We start from the raw sequence: 21,967 nt of genomic DNA, 5'->3' as shown, positions 1-21,967 counted from the left end.
ATGTATATATGTACACAATTATGTATGTATATATATATGTGTGTGCATATACGTATATATATATATATATATATATATATATATATATGTGTGTGTGCATATACGTATATATATATATATGTATATATATATATATATATATATATATATATATATATATGTGTGTGTGTGTGTGTGTGTGTGTGTGTGTGTGTGTGTGTGTATATAGATATATACATATATGTATATGTATGTTTGTTTCATATATGTGTGTGGGCACGTATGTACAGTATATATGTGTAAATATGCTTATATGTATATACATAGATATTTTTATATGTGTATATATATATACGGTTGTGTGTATGTGTGTATATATGTACACAATTGTGTATGTGTACATAGATACACATACATAATATTGATATATGTGTGTGTGCATATACGTATATATATATATATGTATGTATATATATATATATATATATATATATATATATATATATATGTGTGTGTGTGTGTGTATATAGATATATACATATATGTATATGTATGTTTGTTTCATATATGTGTGTGGGCACGTATGTACAGTATATATGTGTAAATATATATACGGTTGTGTGTATGTGTGTATATATGTACACAATTATGTATGTGTACATATATACACATACATAATATTGATATATGTGTGTGTGCATATAATTATTATTTGCAAAAAAAAAATTTATGAGTTAGAACATCAAATATCTTGTCTTTGTAGTGCATTCAGTTGAATATGGGTTGAAAAGGTTTTGCAAATCATTGTATTCCGTTTATGTTTACATCTAACACAATTTCCCAACTCATATGGAAACGGGGTAAGAGTTGGGAAATTGTTTTAGATGTAAATATAAATGGAATACAATGATTTGCAAATCATTTTCAACCCACATTCAGTTGAATATGCTACAAAGACAACATATTTAATGTTCAAACTGATAAATTTTTTTTTTTTTTTTTGCAAATAATCATTAACTTTAAAATTTGATGCCAGCAACACGTGACAAAAAGGTTGGGAAAGGTGGCAATAAATACTGCCAAGTTGAGGAATGCTCATCAAACACTTATTTGGAACATCCCACAGGTGTGCAGGCTAATTGGGACCAGGTGGGTGCCATGATTGGGTATAAAAGAAGCTTTCATGAAATGCTCAGTCATTCACAAACAAGGATGGGGTGAGGGTCACCAATTTGTAGGCAAATTGTTGAACAGTTTTAGAACAACATTTCTCAACGAACTATTGCAAGGAAAATAGGGATTTTACCATCTACGGTCCGTAAAATCATCAAAAGGTCCAGAGAATCTGGAGGAATCACTGCACTTAAGCGATGATATTACGGACCTATAATCCCTCAGGCGGTACTGCATCAAAAACCGACATCAGTGTGTAAAGGATATCACCACATGGGCTCAGAAACACTTCATAAAACCACTGTCAGTAACTACAGTTGGTCGTTACATCTGTAAGTGAAAGTTAAAACTCTACTATGCAAAGCAAAAGCCATTTATCAACAACACCCAGGAACGCCGCCGGCTTCGCTGGGCCCGAGCTCATCTACGATGGACTGATGCAAAGTGGAAAAGTGTTCTGTGGTTTGACGATTCCACATTTCAAATTATATTTGGAAACTGTGGTCGTGGTGTCCTCCGGAACAAAGAGGAAAATAACCATCTGGGTTGTTATAGGTGCAAAGTTCAAAAGCCAGCATCTGTGATGGTATGGGGGTGTATTAGGGCCCAAGGCATGGGTAACTTACACATCTGTGAACGCACTATTAATGCTGAAAGGTCCATACAGGTTTTGGAGCAACATATGTTGTCATCCAAGCAACGTTATCATGGACGCCCCTGCTTATTTAAGCAAAATAATGCCAAGCCACGTGTTACAACAGCGTGGCTTCGTAGTAAAAGACTTCAGGTACTTTCCCTGCCCGCCTGCAGTGCAGACATGTCTCCCATCGAAAATGTGTGGCGCATTATGACGCGTAAAATACAACAACAAGACCCTGGACAGGTGAACAACTTAAGCTGTACACAAAACAAGAATGGGAAAGAATTCCACTTTCAAAGCTTCAACAATTAGTTTCTTCAGTTCCCAAACGTTTATTGAGTGTTGTCAAAAGAAAAAGTGATGTAACACAGTGGTGAACATGCCCTTTCCCAACTTCCCAACTTTCCCAAGGATTTGCAAATCATTGTATTCCGTTTATATTTACATCCAACACAATTTCCCAACTCATATGAAAATGGGGTTTGTATGTATATATATATATATATATATATATATATATATATATATATATATATATATATATATATATATATACGTATGTATGTTTTCGATGTGTTGTAAGACGTTTATGTGTGACCTATTTGAACGTCCGCAGCCTGAGAACCTTCTTCTGGCCAGCAAACTGAAGGGAGCGGCGGTCAAGTTGGCCGACTTTGGTCTGGCCATCGAGGTGCAGGGAGACCAGCAGGCATGGTTCGGTGAGTCTCTTCCAACTCCCTCGTCCGACCTCGCTCTGAACCGAGACTCTCCCGCATCTCGTAGGTTTCGCCGGCACCCCGGGGTACTTGTCTCCAGAGGTGTTGAGGAAAGACCCGTACGGGAAACCCGTGGACATGTGGGCCTGCGGTAAATAAATAAGTTGTCTTCAGTCCAGGTCACCTGGGAACTGGACCGTGTCATTGACACTTCGTCCCTCGAACTTCAAATGTGGTCTCGTCCTAGGAGTAATTTTATACATCTTGCTTGTGGGCTACCCCCCTTTCTGGGACGAGGACCAGCACCGCCTCTATCAGCAAATCAAGGCGGGGGCCTATGACGTAAGTGCACACTACAACCTAACACTTGGGAGAAATGGAAACCAAACCCCTGCAGGAATATCCAAACAAATGTTGAAGGGATTAGGATGAGATTAATTTCCATGCCGGAGGAACCAGGGATCGGATCATCCCCTGACATTTATTTCCCCCTTCCATAAGGCAGGAGATTTAGTTTTTATGTTGGATGTTTGTATTTTACTGGCACAACTCATAGGTTATAAAGTACCGTATTTTCCGGACTATAAGGAGCACCGGTAAATAAGCCGCACCCACTACATTTTAGAAGAAAAAAAACATTTTTCCATGTATAAGTGGCAGATATATACCTTGTGAAATTAGTTATTTACACGGAAATATTCTGTAAATGTTTATTGACATACTTTAATTAAAAAAGTGTCTGTAACAGGGCAGTAAAACGCCGACCAAACAAAACAGAAGTCATGGTCACAGACCCAGACCCATGAAAACACTCCTACAGACATCACACATGGGACGGTTTTAGTTATATTGTAAAACTTATCAACGTTGCTTAGAGTGATGAATGAAGAATCCCTACGAGTAGAAACGCTAAAGTTGAAAACTCAGTCAATATAAAAAGGCAATGCAGCACTGCGGCACATGCAGTGGCGCGGAAGTAAGACGGCTGATCAAACACGAGCTCCGCAAGCTAGCGCTCCAATCAACTAAACAGACTCAATAACTCCACGGTGACATTTTGGTGACTTTACTGAGGAATTTTGTGAAAGTGTAACAATACAAAAAGAATGTCGTAAGTTATTAATACTAACACAGACACTCGTAAACATGTTAACATATTAGCTAATGCTAATTACGTTAGCTTGATTACATTATGCACTTGAAAATATGCATGAAACACTCCTACAGACGGTTAAGTAAGTAAGAATAGTTTTAGTTATATTGTAAAACTGACAAACGTTGCTTGGCGTGATGAATGAAGAATCCATACCAGTAGAAACGCTAAGGACCACCAAAAGACACAAATGGCATTTACACTTCCGGTTGAAAGTTCAGTCTAAACAGAAGTGCCAATGCACTTGCAATGATCCAAAAGATGGCGCCGTAGCACAAACAATAACACACCTTTTCAGTGTCTTTGCTTATTTTTTTCAAACTATTTGCTTGAATCGTTTTATAAGTGGCAGATATATACGTTGTGGAATGAGTTATTTACATGGAAATATTCTGTAAATGTTTATACCTTAATTAAAACGGTGTCTACACAGCAGTAAAACGGCTGATCAAATAAAACGTCAGTCATCGTCATGGACCCGCTAGCTCTCCAATCAGCTAAATAGACTTAATAACTCCACTGTGACGTTTTGGTGGATTTACTGAGGAATTTGTGAAAAAAGAATGCCTTTGTAAGTTAATAATACTAACACAGACACTTGTAAACATGTTAGCATATTAGCTCATGCTAACGACACTAGCTTGATTACATCACAACAGCACGTACAAATATGTAAGAAAACACTCCTACAGACATCACACATGGGATGTTTTAGCAAGTAATAATTGTTTTAGTTATATTGTAAAACTCACCAACGTCGCTTGGAGTGATGAATGAAGAATCCATCTGAGTAGAACGCTATGGACGACCGAAAGACACAAATGGCACTTACACTTCCGGTTGAAAGCTCAGTCTAAACTGAAGGGCCAATGCACTTGCAAGGAGTGAACTCGTCCAAAAGATGGCGCCATTGCGCAAACAATAACACACCATTTCAGTGTCTGCTTCTTTTTTTCAAACTATTTGCTAGAATCGTTTTATAAGTGGCAGATAAATACGTTGTGAAATGAGGTATTTACACGGAAATATTCTGTAAATGTTTATTGACATACCTTAATTAAAAGGGTGTCTAGTAACAGGGCAGTAAAACGGCTGATCAAACAAAACGTCAGTCATCGCCATGGACCCGGTAGCTCTCCAATCAGCTAAACAGACTCAAATTTGGTGAATTTACTGAGAAATTTGTGAAAAAAAGAATGCCATTGTAAGTTAATAATACTAACACAAACACTCGTAAACGTGTTCGCATATTAGCTCATGCCAATGACGTTACCTTGATTACATTACGATAGCACGTGCAAATATGCATAAAAACACTCCTACAGACATCACACATGGGACGGTTTTAGTAAGTAAGAATTGTTTTAGTTATATTGTAAAACTTACCAACGTCCCTTGGAGTGATGAATGAAGAATCCATACGAGTAGAAACGCTTTGGACCCCCAAAAGACACAAATGGCACTTACACTTCCAGTTGAAAGCTCAGTCTAAACCGTAGGGCCAATGCACTTGGAAGGAGCAAACTCGTCCAAAAGATGGCGCCATAGCACCAACAATAACACACCTTTTCAGTGTCTTTGCTTGTTTTTTTCAAACTATTTGCTCGAATCATTTTATAAGTCACAGATACAGTATATACGTTGTGAAATTAGTTATTTACACAGAAATATTCTGTAAATGTTTATTGACATACCTTAATTAAAACGGTATCTAGTAACGCGGCAGTAAAACAACTGATCAAACAAAACGTCAGTCAATCGTCATGGACCCGCTAGCTCTCCAACCAGCTAAACAGACTCATATTTGGTGAATTTACTGAGAAATTTGTGAAAAAAATAATAGTAAGTTAATAATACTAACACAGACACTCGTAGATGTGTTCGCATATTAGCTCATGCCAATGACGTTAGCTTGATTACATCACGATAGCACGTGCAAATATGCATGAAAACCCTCCTACAGACATCATACATGGGACGGTTTTAGTAAGTAAGAATTGTTTTAGTTATATTGTAAAACTGAAAAACGTCGCTTGGAGTGATGAATAAAGACTCCATATGAGTAGAAACGCTATGGACCACCAAAAGACACAAATGGCACTTACGCTTCCGGTTCCAATGCACTTGGAAGTAGTAAACTCGTCCAAAAGACGGCGCCGTAGCACAAACAATAACACACCTTTTCAGTATCTTTGCTTGTTTTTTGTCAAAATATTTGCTGTATGGCCTTCAGCGAAGAACCTTTTTTTAAGTCGCAGATTTTAGTTACAGTATTTACATAGCAATATTCTGTAAATATTTATTGACATACCTTAATTAAAACGGTGTCTAGTAACACGGCAGTAAAACGGATGATCAAACAAAACGTCAGTCGTCGTCATGGACCCGCTAGCTCTCCAATCAGCTAGACAGACTCATATTTAGTGAATTTCCGGAGACATTTGTGGAAAAAATAATAGTAAGTTAATAATACCAACACAGACACTCGTAAACGTGTTCGCATATTAGCTAATGCCAATGACGTTAGCTTGATTACATTATGATAACACGTGCAAATATGCATGAAAACACTCCTACAGACATCACACATGGGACGGTTTTAGTAAGTAATAATTGTTTGAGTTATATTGTAAAACGAAGAATCCATACGAGTAGAAACGCTATGCAGTCAGCAAACTTGTCCAAAAGATGGCGCTGTAGCACAAACAATAACACACCTTTTCAGTGTCTTTGCTTGTTTTTTTTCAAACTACTTTGCCGTGTGTCCTTGAGCGTGGAAAAAAATCCACTGATTAACCACACCGTTTTGTAAGCCGCAGGGTACAAAGCGTAGGGGGAAAAAAAGTACACTCGAAGTGTCACGACGTTCAGCGACCAGCAGCTTTTTGCTCCAACATTCTCTGGCAATGTGCTTGTGTGACAGTTCCCATCCCCCGAGTGGGACACGGTGACCCCCGAGGCCAAAGACCTGATCAACAAAATGCTCACCATCAACCCCAGTAAGCGCATCACGGCCGCCGAGGCCCTCAAACACCCGTGGATCTGCGTGAGTGTGACGTCTCCTAAAAGCCGCCCATGGTCCTGCCTCCTCCTTCCTCATGCTCGCCATGCTCTCCTTTAGCAACGCTCCACCGTGGCGTCCATGATGCACAGGCAGGAGACCGTGGAGTGCCTGAAGAAGTTCAACGCCAGGAGAAAACTCAAGGTAAGAGGTGGCCTAGGTAACGCTCTCCTTTCCCTCGCTGCTTACTTTCTGATCTCCTCTGTCTGCCTCCTCCTTCCCTGCTCTGTGCCTGCAGGGAGCCATACTGACCACCTTACTGGTCACAAGAAACTTCTCAGGTATGTCAATTCTTTATTTAACACAGACCTTAGGCTTTGGTCATGCGGACTACAAAATATACTGCATTAGAAGGGACTGGTGAACTAAATGTGTTTGTTAATATAATCATTATAATTAATCATTAGTAATGAATGTGTTTCTTTTAAATTAAAGTGCAAATGAAACACAGCTTCACCACTTTAGTCATACTTTTTGCGCTTTTTAAACTTCTCTATGACTTTAGTGCATGACTTCTTCTGTTTGTTTGATATTGTCAAATGGTGGAAAAGTATCCATACATGTATTTATGCATGTATTAATATGTATATGCATATATGTATATGTATATATATATATATATATATATATATATATATGTATATATATATATGTCTATGTGTATGTATGTATATATATTTGTGTATTTATATATGCATATATAAGTGTATATATGTTTATATGTATGCCTATATTGTGTATATATGTATTTATAATGTGTATATATGTTTATATATATAATGTGTATGTATGTATATATACAATGTGTATATATGTATATATATATAATGTGTGTATATGTGTGTGTGTATATAAGAATGAGTATATATGTATACATGTGTATATATGTGTATATATGTGTGTATATATATGTGTATATATTTTTGAAATGTGTGTAGAAATGTGTATTGGTGTATATGTGTATATATATACATACGCATACATACATATATATATATATATATATATATATATATATATATATATATGTGTGTGTGTGTGTATAAATATATCTGTATATATGTAAATATGTGTGTATATATGTAAAAATGTGTATATATACATGTATATATATTTATAAATATGTATGTGTATATGTATGTATATATGTGTATATGTATATGTATATGTGTATATATGTGTATACGTCTATGTGTATATGTATGTGTATATATGTATAAATGTGTATATGTATATGTGTGTATATGTATGTATATGTGTGAATATGTATATATGTGTATATTTGTATGTATATATGTGTGTATATATATGTGTCTGTATATATGTATTCTTATATATGTATAAATATGTGTATATATGTGTGTATATGTGTATTTGTGTATGTATATATATATATATGTGTGTGTGTGTGTGTGTGTGTGTATAAATATGTGTGTTTACATATGTATATGTATGTATATGTATATATTAATACATTTTAACAGAAGTGTAGATAGAACATGTTAAAACAGGAAGTAAGCAGATATCAACAGTAAATGAACAAGTAGATCAGACAAAATGTTGACTAAATAATACACGGATAAATGACACAATATGTTACTGCAGAGTCTTTGTTTGTTTCCTGACTACTAAAAGACAAGTTGTCTTGTATGGTCAACGTCTTATTTAATTTCTTCGATTGCAATAAAAAAAACTTATATTTAATGTGTAAAATACTTTTTATGTTAAAACAAAGCTAATAATGACATTTTGTTTGTGCTCCACTTTACTTTGGAAAGTATCAGTACAACCCTATGAGATATTGTCAGGAAAAGTGGAAATAATGATTGTAGCTGAAAAGACAGACTTCCAATGCCTCGCATGTTTTCTGTGGACAGAAAGGAGTCGTTCATAAACACATTTTGTCTCCACTCACTCTCTCACTCTTCTTTCTACTTGCGTAAAGTCTTCCAGAGCATTTATTTATCATTGTCTTCCTCTTTTTTGTTTCACATTCTTTTCCTTTTTTTGGGATTGTGGTGTCGATACGAGGTAAGACACTTTGGGGGACGTAGTCAGAAACGGGCTTAGGGGGTTGGGGGGGCACCACCTTGTACTTTGTTATGATACTTCACTTGTCCGAGTGGGCAACAACGTGAGCATGGAGATCAAATGTTTGCACGCTTGCAGAGAAATAGCGTTTGTAGCAGGATACTTAGCATGCAGGCTAAGCAGCTGTGGGAGAAATGCCATGCGTTAGGACCGGGGTCGGCAACCCAGAACTTTGAAAGAGCCATATTGGACCAAGAACAAAAAAAAAAAATCCGTCTGGAGCCATATGAAATTAAAAGTCTTTTACACGTGTTATAATGAAGGCAACACATGATGTAAAAGTCTATTTTAGCTATAGTAGCCTACTATCAAAATGACTTTAAAAGTCCTATATAAGTGTTATGATGAAGGCAACACATGATGTAAGTGTTTATATTAGCCTACTATCAAAATGACTTTAAAAGTCTTTTATACGTGTTATAATGAAGGCAACACATGATGTAAGTGTCTATTTTAGCTATAGTAGCCTACTATCAAATGACTTTAAAAGTCCTATGTAAGTGTTATAATGAAGGCAACACATGATGTAAGTGTCTATATTAGCCTACTATCAAAATGACCTTAAAGGCTAATATACGTGTTATAATGAAGGCAACACATGATGTAAGTGTCTATATTAGCCTACTATCAAAATGACCTTAAAGGCTAATATACGTGTTATAATGAAGGCAACACATGATGTAAGTGTCTATATTAGCCTACTATCAAAATGACGTTATAAGTCTAATATAAGTGTTATAATGAAGGCAACACATGATGTAAGTGTCTATATTCGCTAGAGTAGCCTACTATCAAAATGACTTTAAAAGGACGGCGTGGCGCAGTGGGGAGAGTGGCCGTGTGCAACCTGAGCGTCCCTGGTTCAATTCCCACCTAGTACCAACCTCGTCACGTCCGTTGTGTCCTGAGCAAGACACTTCACCCTTGCTCCTGATGGGTGCTGGTTGGCGCCTTGCATGGCAGCTCCCTCCATCAGTGTGTGAATGTGTGTGTGAATGGGTAAATGTGGAAGTAGTGTCAAAGCGCTTTGAGTACCTTGAAGGTAGAAAAAGCGCTATACAAGTACAACCCATTTAAAAGTCCTACATAAGTGTTATAATGAAGGCAACACATGATGTAAGTGTCTATATTAGCCTACTATCAAAAAGATTTTGTAAGTGTTATAATGAAGACAACACATTATGTTAGTGTCTTTATTAGCCTATTATCAAAATGACTTTAAATGTCTTGTTAAAGTGTTATAATTAAGACAACATTATAACACAAATGTAAGTCTCGATATTAGCCTACCATCAAAATTATTTTATAAGTGTTGTAATGAAGACAACACGTGATGTGTCTATATTAGCTCTATTAGCCTACTATCACAATTACTTTATAGGTGTTATAATAAAGACAACACATTATGTGTCCATATTAGCTATTTTAGCCTACTATCAAAATGACTTTTAAAGTCTTATATAAGTGTTATAATGAAGGCAACACATAATGTAAGTGTCTATATTAGCCTACTATCAAAATGACTTTCGAAGTGTTATAATGAAGACAACACATAATGTAAGTGTCTATATTAGCTATTTTAGCCTACTATCAAAATGATGTTGTGTTGCAGGCTGAACCAAATCCTTATTTATTACGATCTTTGCAAGCTGGGTAACGTTTGCTGTGGTCTGGAACAACATGGAACACCCACAAATCTCAGAAATGCAGCCAATGTTACATGCAGATAATGTGTCATGAGACATGCACAGCTAAATTATATACAAAGAGGACGTACGTAAAGGATATTACCGTGTTTTTCGTACTATAAGTCGCAGTTTTTTTAAAGGTTGGCCGGGGGGGAGACTAGGCAAAACAAAAACAAAAACAAAAAATAAAAAAACACAATTTTTTTTTTTTTTTTTTTTTTTAATAGTTTGCCCAAGTCTCACCCCCGGCCAAAAAAAAAAAAACCTGCTACTTATAGTCCAAAAAATACGGTAAATGAGCTTAAGTATACCTAAAAATGAGGCATAATTATGCAATATGTACATACAGTTAGCCTAAATAGCATGTTAGCCTCGATTAGATTGCACACCACACAAGTCAATAACATCAACAAAGCTCACTTTTGTGCAGTCATGCACAGTATGAAATGTTTGGTGGACAAAATGAGACAAAGGAGTGGAAGATTTCACATGTAAACAAACTGTTCACAGCCCACACTACGGTGAGTTCAAGGACTGCTGAAATTAGTCGGACAAAACTGTGTTTGCCAAATAGTGTTATCAGTGAAGCATACACACAAACATATTGGGAAGGTTAGTGTCATGTTTGTCCATTTTTAATCCTTTCTTTTGGAAAAAAAAAAAATAGCTCCAGAGAGCCACTAGCGCGGCACTAAAGAGCCGCGGGTTGCTGACCCCTCGTGTTAGGATAAGAGCATGCTAATGTGAGTGCAAATCCCCAACTTAAAAATGAGGATGCCCGACCCACTGTAAACCCGCGTCAGTTAACACCTGCAGGAGAAGCCATGAGGATGTTGTCAGTAACTTCTGCTGCTTTGCATTTCACATCCTCACCTTTCTTTTCCACTTAAGTGCACAGGCGTCTGCTGCATGTTAGTACTAACTAACTAACTCCGCCGCCATTAAGAGCCTGCTGCTAAAGTCTTCTCCCCGTCTTTTCACCCGCAGCAGCCAAGAGTTTGCTGAACAAGAAGACGGACGGCGTGAAGGTGAGAGCGGCTGACTGACCTCCAAGATTTGTTTCATGCAGGATTCTGATGAAGCGCTTCAAAGGTTGTTAGGATGCATGGTGCACGTCTATTTGCTGCTTGGCACAGACAACATTTGTTATACGGGCTTTTTGCCCCCGGTCGCATTGTGGTCCAAGTCTAAGACTAAATCTGACCAATCTAAGACTAGATGTGACCAATCTAAGCCTAAAAGCAGATCTGACCAATCTAAGTTTAAGACTAGATCTGATCAATCTAAGTGTAAGACTAGATCTGACCAATCCAAGCCTAAAAGTAGATCCGACCAATCTAAGTCTAAGACTAAATGTGACCAATCTAAGCTTAAAAGTACATGACTAATCTAAGCGTAAGACTAGATATGACCAATCAAAGTCTAAAACTAGATGTGACCAATCAGAGCCTAACATTAAATCTGACCAATCTAAGTCTAAGACTAGATCTGATCAATCTAAATCTAAGACTAGATCTGACCAATCTAAGCCTAACACAAGATCCAACTAATCTAAGCCTAATGCTACATCTGACCAATCTAAGCCTAACACTAGATATGACCAATCTAAGTCTAAGACTAGATCTGACCAATTTTAAGCCTAAGACTAGATCTGACCAATCTAAGCCTAACACAAGATCTGACCAATCTAAGCCTAACACAAGAGCTGACCCATCTAAATCTAACACTAGATGTGACCAATCCAAGCCTCAGACTAAATCTGACCAATCTAAGCCTAACATTAGATCTGACCAATTTAAGCCTAAAACTACACCTGACCAATATAAGCCTAAAAGTAAATCTGACCAATCTAAGTCCAAGACTAGATCTGATCAGCCCAAGTCTAAGAATAGATCTGACCAGTCTAAGACTAAAACTAGTTCTGAGCAATCTAAGCCTAACACTAGAGGTGACCAATCTAAACCAAAAACTAGATATGACCAATCTAACTTTAAGAATAGATATGATCTAAGTCCAAGACTAGATCTGATCAGTCTAAGTCTAAGACTAGATCTGACCAGTCTAAGACTAAAACTAGGTCTGACCGATGTAAGCCTAAAAGTAGATCCGACCAATCCAAGTCAAAGACTAGATCCGACAAATCTAAGCCTAACACTAGATCTTACCAGTCTAAGTTTGGGACTAGATTTGACCAGTCTAAGAGTAAAACTGGATCTGACCAATCTAAGTCTAACACGAGATCTGACCAATATAAACCTAAAACTAGATATGACCAATCTAACTCTACAACTACATCTGACCAATCTAAGTCTAAGACTAGATCTGACCAATTGAAGTCCAAGACTAGATCTGATCAGTCTAAGTCTAAGACTAGATCTAACCAGTCTAAGACTAAAACTAGATCTGACCAATCTAAGCCTAAAACTAGATCTGACCAATATAAACCTAAAACTATATCTGACCAATATAAACCTAAAACTAGATATGACCAATCTAACTCTACGACTAGATAAGACCAATCTAAGTCTAAGACTAGATCTGACCAATCTAAGTCTAAGACTAGATCTGATCAGTTTAAGTCTAAGACAAGATCTGACCAGTCTAAGACTAAAACTAGATCTGACCAATCGAAGCCAAAACTAAATCTGACCAATCTGATGTCCCAAATGCCAAAACCCCAAATACGTATACTCCAAAACCAGGAGGGTGTGCCTGGGCAAGGATGGTTTCGCCCTATCATGGTGAGAAAAACTTTCAAAACCAAGGACAGTCCTTGAAGTGTCACTTCCCCTTGTTAGCATTGAGGATCGCTGCTCCTCCACATGGAGAGGAGCCAGATGAGGTGGTTCGGGCATCTGGTCACCCGAACGCTTCCCAAGGGAGGTGTTCAGGGCACGTCCAACCGGTAGAAGCCCCCGGGGAAGACCAAGGACACGTTGGGAAAACTCTCTGGCTGGCCTGGGAACGCCTCGGGACCCCCCGGGAAGAACTGGACGAGGTGTCTGGAGAGAGGGAAGTCTGGGCTTCCCTGCTTAGGCTGCTTCCCCTTTGACCCGACCTCGGATAAGCGGAAGAAGATGGATGGATGGATGGATGGATGGATGGATTTTGTGGGTGTGGGGTGTCCGGTCTTTAGGATGCATCAGTCTCTACCTGAACAGTCTGCGACACCACCTATCTCCCACATACAACACTGTCCTTTCAACTATTCCTAAAAGACTCTGCAATTTAGCCTCTGACAAACAACAGGAGTTAGAAACATCTGAAGGTGACCAGAATGCCATTCGTGCCATTTGTTCACAACGTATGACGATCCTCCTGGTAGGGGTGTATCCCTTTATGGAAGATGCCTGTGCGTGACTTAGTTTAACGTGGGGAGACTGGTTCACGGACAGTCACCCCACGATCCTTGACAGACTCGGGTCAGGGTCCAGTGGCATGGAGTCCAAGACGACTGGGGACCCTTTTTTGCTGCAGCCTTACTCCGCCTTCGTAGCCATTTTGGTAGTTCTTAAATCTACCGTCTTCCGCCTGCGCCGCCGTTGAGGTCTTCACCCTATCCCTGGCTGTGGGGCAGTCAGGTACCAGGCCTATGCCAAGGGCCACTTGGGGTAACAGTAGTAAAGGGGTTAACCTCCTAATGCCCCAAAACCCCATACAGGAGCCTACACTGCCTGATGCGCTTTAACGTCATGCCCAGGACAGTTTTCTCACTACGATAGGGCGGAACCATCTTTGCCCAGGCACACCCTCCTGGTTTTGGAGTATAAATGTTTGGGGTTTTGGTATTTTGGACAAATTCCTCTTCTTGTTTCTTTAATTGTAAGTCGATTCGGCTTCTGTTTTTGTGTTTTTGGAAATCCTAAGTTGTCTCTTAAAGAAACCTGGGAAGGGAATGCCCTAAATCTTAGACTGACTGCTAAGCCAGCCAATCATTTGGTTCATGTCCGCAGAGTCTGAATGAGGAAGTAAAGACTCAGCGGTTGATTTAGCGATAAATCTCTGATTCGGGACATTCCTTTTCTGGTTTATGAATTTGTACGTTTTTTCGGCGTCTTCAGTAACGCGGACGCTGTATCGATCCGTTGTGGTGAAGAAGGAGCTGAGCCGGAAGGCAAAGCTCTCAATTTACCGGTCGGTCTACGTTCCCTTCCTCACCTATGGTCATGAGCTTTGGGTTATGACCGAAAGAAAAAGATCACGGGTACAAGCGGCCAAAATGAGTTTGGGGCTCTCCCTTAGAGATAGGTTGAGAAGCTTTGTCATCCGGGAGGAGCTCAAAGTAAAGCCGCTGCTCCTCCACATGGAGAGGAGCCAGATGAGGTGGTTCAGGCATCTGGTCAGGATGGCACTCGAACGCCTCCCTAGGGAGGGGTTTCGGGCACATTCGACCGGTAGGAGGCCACGGAGAAGACCCAGGACACGTTGGGAAGACTATGTCTGCCGGCTGGCCTGGGAACGCCTGTGGATCCCCCGGGAGGAGCTGGACGAAGTTGCTGGGGAGAGGGAAGTCTGGTCTTCACTGCTTAGGCTGCTGCCCCCGCGACCCACCTCAGATAAGCATAAGAAGATGGATGGATGGATGGAAGTTTTTTTCGGCTTTTGTTTTTGAGTTTTCTGAAATTTTTGCACTTCCAGGCCACCGTACTTCTGCCAATCGATATATTTATTTCCATTCATTACAAATCACAGTCATGTATTGATAGAAAACTAACTATTTAGCGCACGCAGTGTGATTTATCAAAACTAAAAGGGTCTATTTTCTGTAAATAGCTGTGAGAAAGGAGCAGCCCTGTCCCATGTTTGCTTGTCTACAAATATGGACTGTCAGCAAGAAAAAATATTAGACATATTATCTAATCAGCAATATCATTTTATGATTTTAACTTGGCAGGATGACTTAAGAGGCTTCTTAAACTGAATTCAATTGTTGCCCTCTGAGTTTTTTGAATTGACATGTTTTTTCATATATAAAAAAAAAGATTGCCACATGCATTTTTTCTTGTCGCGTCTTTAACATTCTAGCGCGTGCTCACAGATAGAGCCAGCGTGTGCCATGAGCGCCCTAAAAAAGGACTGCTTCTAAAGCGCCCATAAAAAGTGGTACATGTCTGTGCGATGTTAGAAAAACATAAAACGCCACACATGATAAAATGGATGTGTAGTAAATTAGTGTCACCATGGTCATTTAAATATGGTGGTGTGCACTTGTTATCAATTGTACACTCAGTCTTAGTAGGTCTTGGTGTGCGCGCAGGTTGTGTTTAAAAGTGGGATTGTATGCACAGGTGTGTGTGTGTGTGTGTGTGTGTGTGTGTGTGTGTGTGTGTGTGTGTGTGTGTGTGTGTGTGGTTGTGTGTCACATTCCCTCTACACTGCCCCCCTGCAGGTCAACAACAAAGCAAACACAGTGACCAGTCCTAAAGACACTGGCCCCGCCCCCGCACTGGTATACACACTCAGCCACACCCACGCCTTCACAACCCCCCACCCCACCCACCCCCCTCCACCTACCTACCTTTTCATGACCCTGGTGTGGATGAAGTACAGGCTACACTTTAGTCTCATGTCGGAACTTCCTGTGACCTTATATGGCACGTACGGACCACTTCTTTAGGTACACCTGCACGATGAAGGTTTGATTGATGGATTCATTAATAAACTGATAAAAATAAAAATATGACTAATAAAAATGGATCAAATCGGGACGGCGTGGGGTTTAAATACTCTAAATGCCAGGGTATGCACAAAAAAATCCAAATGGCAAATCTTATTCATCCCGATTCTAAATCGAGTCATAATTTTCAAAAGTAAATAAAAAAAATAAAATAAAATATATATAATATATTAATTGTATATACACACACACACACACACACACACACACACACACACACACACACACACACACACACACACGGCATAGCTCGGTTGGTAGAGCGGCCGTGCCAGCAACTTGAGGGTTGCAGGTTCGATTCCCGCTTCCGCCATCCTAGTCAATGCTGTTGTGTCCTTGGGCAAGACACTTTACCCACCTGCTTCCAGTGCCACCCACACTGGTTTAAATGTAACTTAGATATTGGGTTTCACTATGTAAAGTGCTTTGAGTCACTAGAGAAAAGCGCTATATAAATATAATTCACTTCACACACACACACACACATATATATATATATATTTATATATATAAATATATACATATATATATATATATATATATATATATATACAAACACATTTAAAAAATACATTAAAATTATACATATACAATACATATATATATATATATATTTATATATATATATATATATATATGTATATATATATATATAAATTATAGTCTAGGTCTCTGTGGTTTACCCGTTAACCAGTACTCAATACTGGGGTAGAGCGGAATATAGGTCAGGAAAAAACACAGAACATCCCCTGAGGAGCAGGGAAACATGTGAAACAGGCTTGTCGGGATGAAATATCCTCTGTGTTTTTTCCTAACCTAACGTAAAACAAAATTATATGTATATATATATATATACATATATGTATGTATGTATATATATTTATATATATATACTTACATATATATATGTATATATGTATGTATGTATATATATACTTACATATATATATATATATGTATATATATATATATGTATATATATATATATATATGTATATATATATATATACATACATACATACATATATGTATATATATATACATATAATTTTGTTTTACGTTAGGTTAGGAAAAAACACAGAGGATATTTCATCCCGACAAGCCTGTTTCACATGTTTCCCTGCTCCTCAGGGGATGTTCTGTGTTTTTTCCTGACCTATATTCCGCTCTACCCCAGTATTGAGTACTGTATAACGGGTAAAAAAAATTAAAAATAAATATATATATATATATATACATATACTGTGTATATATATATATATATATATATATATATATATATATATAAATATATATATATATATTATATATATATATATATATATATATATATATATATATATATATATATATATATATATATATATATATATATATCAGTACTAGCCAATAGTTTGGACACACCTTCTCATTTCATGAGTTTTCTTTATCTTCATGACTGTTTACATTGTAGATTGCCACATTTAAACTATGAATGAACACATGAGGAGTTATGTACTTAACAAAAAAAAGGTGAAATAACTCAAAAATATGTTTTGTATTCTAGTTTCTTCAAAATATCTACCCTTTGCTCTGATTACTTTTCCGCACACTCATGGCATTCTCTCCATGAGCTTAGGTTTAGGGTTATACTTTAATTCTTTCCAAACCGTGTCTGATTATAGAGCCACACCTACACAATTTTTGAGGAAAAATATATTTTCCACACATTAACCGCACCGGACTATAAGTCGCAAATACGAACTTTGTGAAATTAATTATTCAGAAATATTCTGTAAATGTTTACTTGTTGTTTATTGTTTCCAAATTATGTCAGTAACAAGGCAGTAAAACGGCTGATCAAACAAAACGTCAGTCATCAACATGGAAATGTTAGCAGCGCAATCAGCTAAATGGTAATGTTTTGGTGAATTAATGATAACCCTCACGCAGGGTTTCCAAAATTTGACGCAAACGAGCGTCTTTCTTGCCATCACGTGTTACATACGTTCATATCGTATCTTTAAAGCTATAGAGCCACACGTACTTATTTTTTTCCACACATTAGCTGCACCGTACTATAAGTCGCAGATATGACCGTTGTGAAATTAGTTATTCAAAAATATTCTGTAAATTAACATACATTAATTGTTTCCAAATGAGGCAGTAAAAGAGCTGATCAAACAAAACGGGGTTGGGGAGGGGTTTCGGTTGGTGCACTAATTGTAAGTGTATCTTGTGTTTTTTATGTTGATTTAATTAAAAATATATATATATACATATATATGTATATTAAAAATTCTTCTGCGGCCGAGTACCAATCGAGCCCGGTGGTTGGGGACCACTGATATATAGAGGATCTATGATTAGCTTTTTTTAAAATTAGAAATAAGCAGCGCTCCGGTCATATAGAGCAGTGGTCCCCAACCACCGGGCCGCGGCCCGATTGGTAACGGGCCGCAGAATAATTTTTTCTTCTTTTTTTTTTTTCTTCATTAAATCAACATAAAAAACACAATATACACTTACAATTAGTGCACCAACCACAAAAACCTCCCCTTTTCATGACAAAAACCTCCCTTTTTCATGACAAATTATTAGGCGTTGACTGATCCGCGGATACAAAAAGGTTGGGGACCACTGATATAGAAGATCTTTGACTAGCTTTTTTGCATTAGAAATAATCTTTGCTCCCGTCATATAGAGGATCTTTGAGTAACTTTTTTTGCAGTAGATCCTCAAAAACAGCAGAGTGCGCCTGTTATATAGAGGATATTTGATTAGCTTTATTTTAATTGGAAATAAGCAGCGCTCCGGTCATATAGAGGTTCTTTGACTAGCTTTTGTTGCAGTAGATCCACAAAACAGCAGAGTGCGCCTGTCATATGGAAGATCTTTGATTAGGTTTTTTGAATTAGAAATAAGCAACGCTGCTGTTATATAGAGGATCTTTGACTATCTATATTGCATTGGAAATAAGCAGTGGTTTTGTCATATAGACTGAACCAACTCTGAGCGAGCGTGATCCCGCTACAACGTCAACAAACAGAATGTCGGCCACTGGAGAGTTGCCAGTTATAAATGTGCAGCCTTTACTTCCGAAGCACCTCACCTTGTCCTGAAAGAATGCCTCTCGTGTCCTTGACCTCTCGTGTACCCCCGCCGTGGACTAGGCATGTTCAGGTGGTGTGTGCGCTCTCCTGGGCTCTGCATGGCGTCAAAGACACTCCATCACGCATGAACACTGCCATCTTTTTCTTGCTCTCTATTCTTCTCTCTCTCTATGTGTGTGTTTTAAAGGTATACGCACACACAATGACGTAATAATTTAGTGCAATCTGGGTGAACGATAAGAAAGACACAGCTGGCTATCGGGAGGGATCGTACAAGAGACATTTACCGTAATTTTTGGTCTATATTTAAAGCCGCACCCACAAAATTATAAAAGAAAACATTTATTTTCCATGTATTAGCTGCACCTGACTATAGGTCACAGATATATACGTTGTGAAATTAGTTATTTAGACAAAAATATTGTGTCAATACCTTAATTGTTTCCAAACGGTGTCTGTAACAAGGCAGTAAAACGGCCAATCAAACAAAACAGAAGTCATCGTCATGGACTCGCTAGCGGCGCGAGCTAGAATTAATCACAATCCTCATACATCTGCGAAAAGTCGCAGATAGATACGTCGTGAAGTGAGTTATTTACACAGAAATATTGTGTAAATGTTTATTTACATACCTCAATTGTTTCAAAATGGTGTATAAATTGAATGTCAAAGTTGAGCGCGCATACAAAAACAGTCCAAGAGAAGCAACGGACAATTTGCTGCCTTGTTGTTGTCATGGTTCCATGACAGCTAATGCTAACTATCCAAATCGCTATTATTTGCTAACAACACCCACGTGTTTACATACGTCCATATTGTTTTTTTTTTGGACTATAGAGCACTGGTTTATAAGCAGCACCCACAAAATTTTAGAAGAAAAAAAATATGTTTCCATATATGAGCCGCACCCAACCATAGGTCACAGATAAATACGCTGTGAAATGAGTTATTTACATAGAAATATTCTGTAAATACCTTGATTGTTTTCAAACAGTGTCTGTAACAAGGCAGTAAAACGGCTAAACAAACAAAACAGAAGTCATTGTCATGGACACGCTAGCTACCTAAGATAGCTTTCCAAACAACTAAACAGACTCAATAATTCCACCGTGACGTTTTGGTGAATTTACTGAGGAATTTGTGAAACTGAAACAATACAAAAAGAATGCCGTTGTCAGTTAATAACACTAACACACTCGTAAACGTGTTAGCATATTAGCTGATGCTAGTGACGCTAGCTTGATCACAATACAGTAGCACGTATAAATATGAGCGAAAACAGTCGTATAGACATCCCACATGGGACGGTTTAGTAAGTAAGAATTGTTTTAGTTATATTGTAAAACTTACAAAATGTTTTTTTTGTAGAATCCATACTAGTAGAACGCTATGGACGGCTGGATTCGAAAGTTTGGTCTGAACAGAAGGGCGATACAAACTTGTCCGGAAGATGGCGTGATGGCACAAACAATAACACACCTTTTCAGTGGCTTTGTTTTGAAAAATCCATGAAATGCACAGTTTTTATAAGCCGCAGGGTTCAAAGCGTTGCAAAAAAGTAGCGGCATGTAGTCCGAAATTTACGGTATATTTGCTCCACGTAAATGTTTAGTATTTGCCTGGCGATGATGTCACCGGACTTACTTGATATTGCGTGTTCTTTCTAAGGAACCCCAGACAACGGTGATCCACAACCCCGTGGATGGAAACAAGGTATTTTGGTGCATGTTTTTTTGGTCTATTCACTATACACAATTACCTCTACTCTCCTATGCGGTTCTTTAAGACAGTCTTTCTTAACCCTATGGTTGGTGGCCCAACAATGACAATATCAAACAAACAGAAGAAGTCTGGAGCTTAAAGTCATAGAGAAGTTTCTTTAGCGCAAAAATTATGACACTTTTGACGTGTGTTTGGGGTCATTGTACGGTCTGAACACCCAACTGGGCCTAAGACCCAACCTCCACGCTGATGATTTTAGGTAGTCCTGGAGAATTTGGAGGTAGTCCTCCTTTTTCATTGTTCCATTTACTCTCTGTAAAGCACCAGTTCCACTGGCAGCGAAACAGACCCAGAGCATAATACTACCACCACCATGCTTGGCGGTAGGTGTGCTGTTCCTGGGATTTTCTCCAAACATATTGCTGGGTATTGTGGCCAAACAGCTCCATTTTTTATTAATCTTACATCACATGGACGAAGATGCGGCCTTCTGGAGGAAAGCTCTGTGGTCAAGAGTTGTAGAAATGATCGGAAACTCAAGGCAGCCATGACGTGATGTTCTTTACACGTGTATGGAAACTTTTGACCACGACTGCAGATGTGCGTGGTCGAAATTGACTCCGGAAAATTGGTGCTGCACCCGTTTGAAAAAAATAGGCAATATGAATGTAACTTTCACCAAAATGTCTTCATACTGCTTTCATGTACAAAGTGATGTCATTTGGATAGGCTCCAGGCTCCCGGGGGGAGGGGGCGCACATTTCCACATTAACATGTCATCATTGCCGACAAAAAAAGGGCCGTACGTCAGCTTGTTACATGAGGCCCCAGGTGTTCTTCATGATGACCTCATGGATACAATTAAATGTTGCTTCTGTAAACGTGCAAGTTCAGTTCCGCAGCGTCATTCAAAAGCACCTGGAGATAATTGCTGATTTAGCACAGCGTCCCACGCTGCCATCGTGATGAATTCAC

General features: G+C 38.3%; 1 protein-coding gene across 8 annotated transcripts in view; it reads left to right on the top strand.

Annotated features, from left to right (window-relative positions):
* Positions 1-21,967, top strand: part of camk2d2 (calcium/calmodulin-dependent protein kinase (CaM kinase) II delta 2) — a 127,281-nt gene that overhangs the window by 76,905 nt on the left and 28,409 nt on the right. For 2 of the 8 annotated variants that reach the window (XM_061906613.1, XM_061906632.1), the window contains exons 7-15: positions 2,409-2,511; positions 2,576-2,659; positions 2,756-2,850; positions 6,585-6,707; positions 6,783-6,866; positions 6,961-7,003; positions 11,492-11,529; positions 15,891-15,950; positions 20,939-20,983. In XM_061906613.1, the coding sequence (XP_061762597.1) occupies positions 2,409-2,511; positions 2,576-2,659; positions 2,756-2,850; positions 6,585-6,707; positions 6,783-6,866; positions 6,961-7,003; positions 11,492-11,529; positions 15,891-15,950; positions 20,939-20,983 (675 nt within the window). Of the gene's footprint in view, positions 1-2,408; positions 2,512-2,575; positions 2,660-2,755; positions 2,851-6,584; positions 6,708-6,782; positions 6,867-6,960; positions 7,004-11,488; positions 11,530-15,890; positions 15,951-20,938; positions 20,984-21,967 lie in introns of all 8 variants that reach the window. The other 6 variants (XM_061906623.1, XM_061906604.1, XM_061906652.1 and 3 more) reach the window with 3 other exon arrangements.

The sequence above is a fragment of the Nerophis ophidion genome, linkage group LG01 (assembly GCF_033978795.1).
Source record: "Nerophis ophidion isolate RoL-2023_Sa linkage group LG01, RoL_Noph_v1.0, whole genome shotgun sequence".
Lineage (NCBI taxonomy): Eukaryota > Metazoa > Chordata > Actinopteri > Syngnathiformes > Syngnathidae > Nerophis > Nerophis ophidion.
Note: the sequence above shows the minus strand (reverse complement) of the source record. Positions and strands in the feature narration are given on the sequence as shown.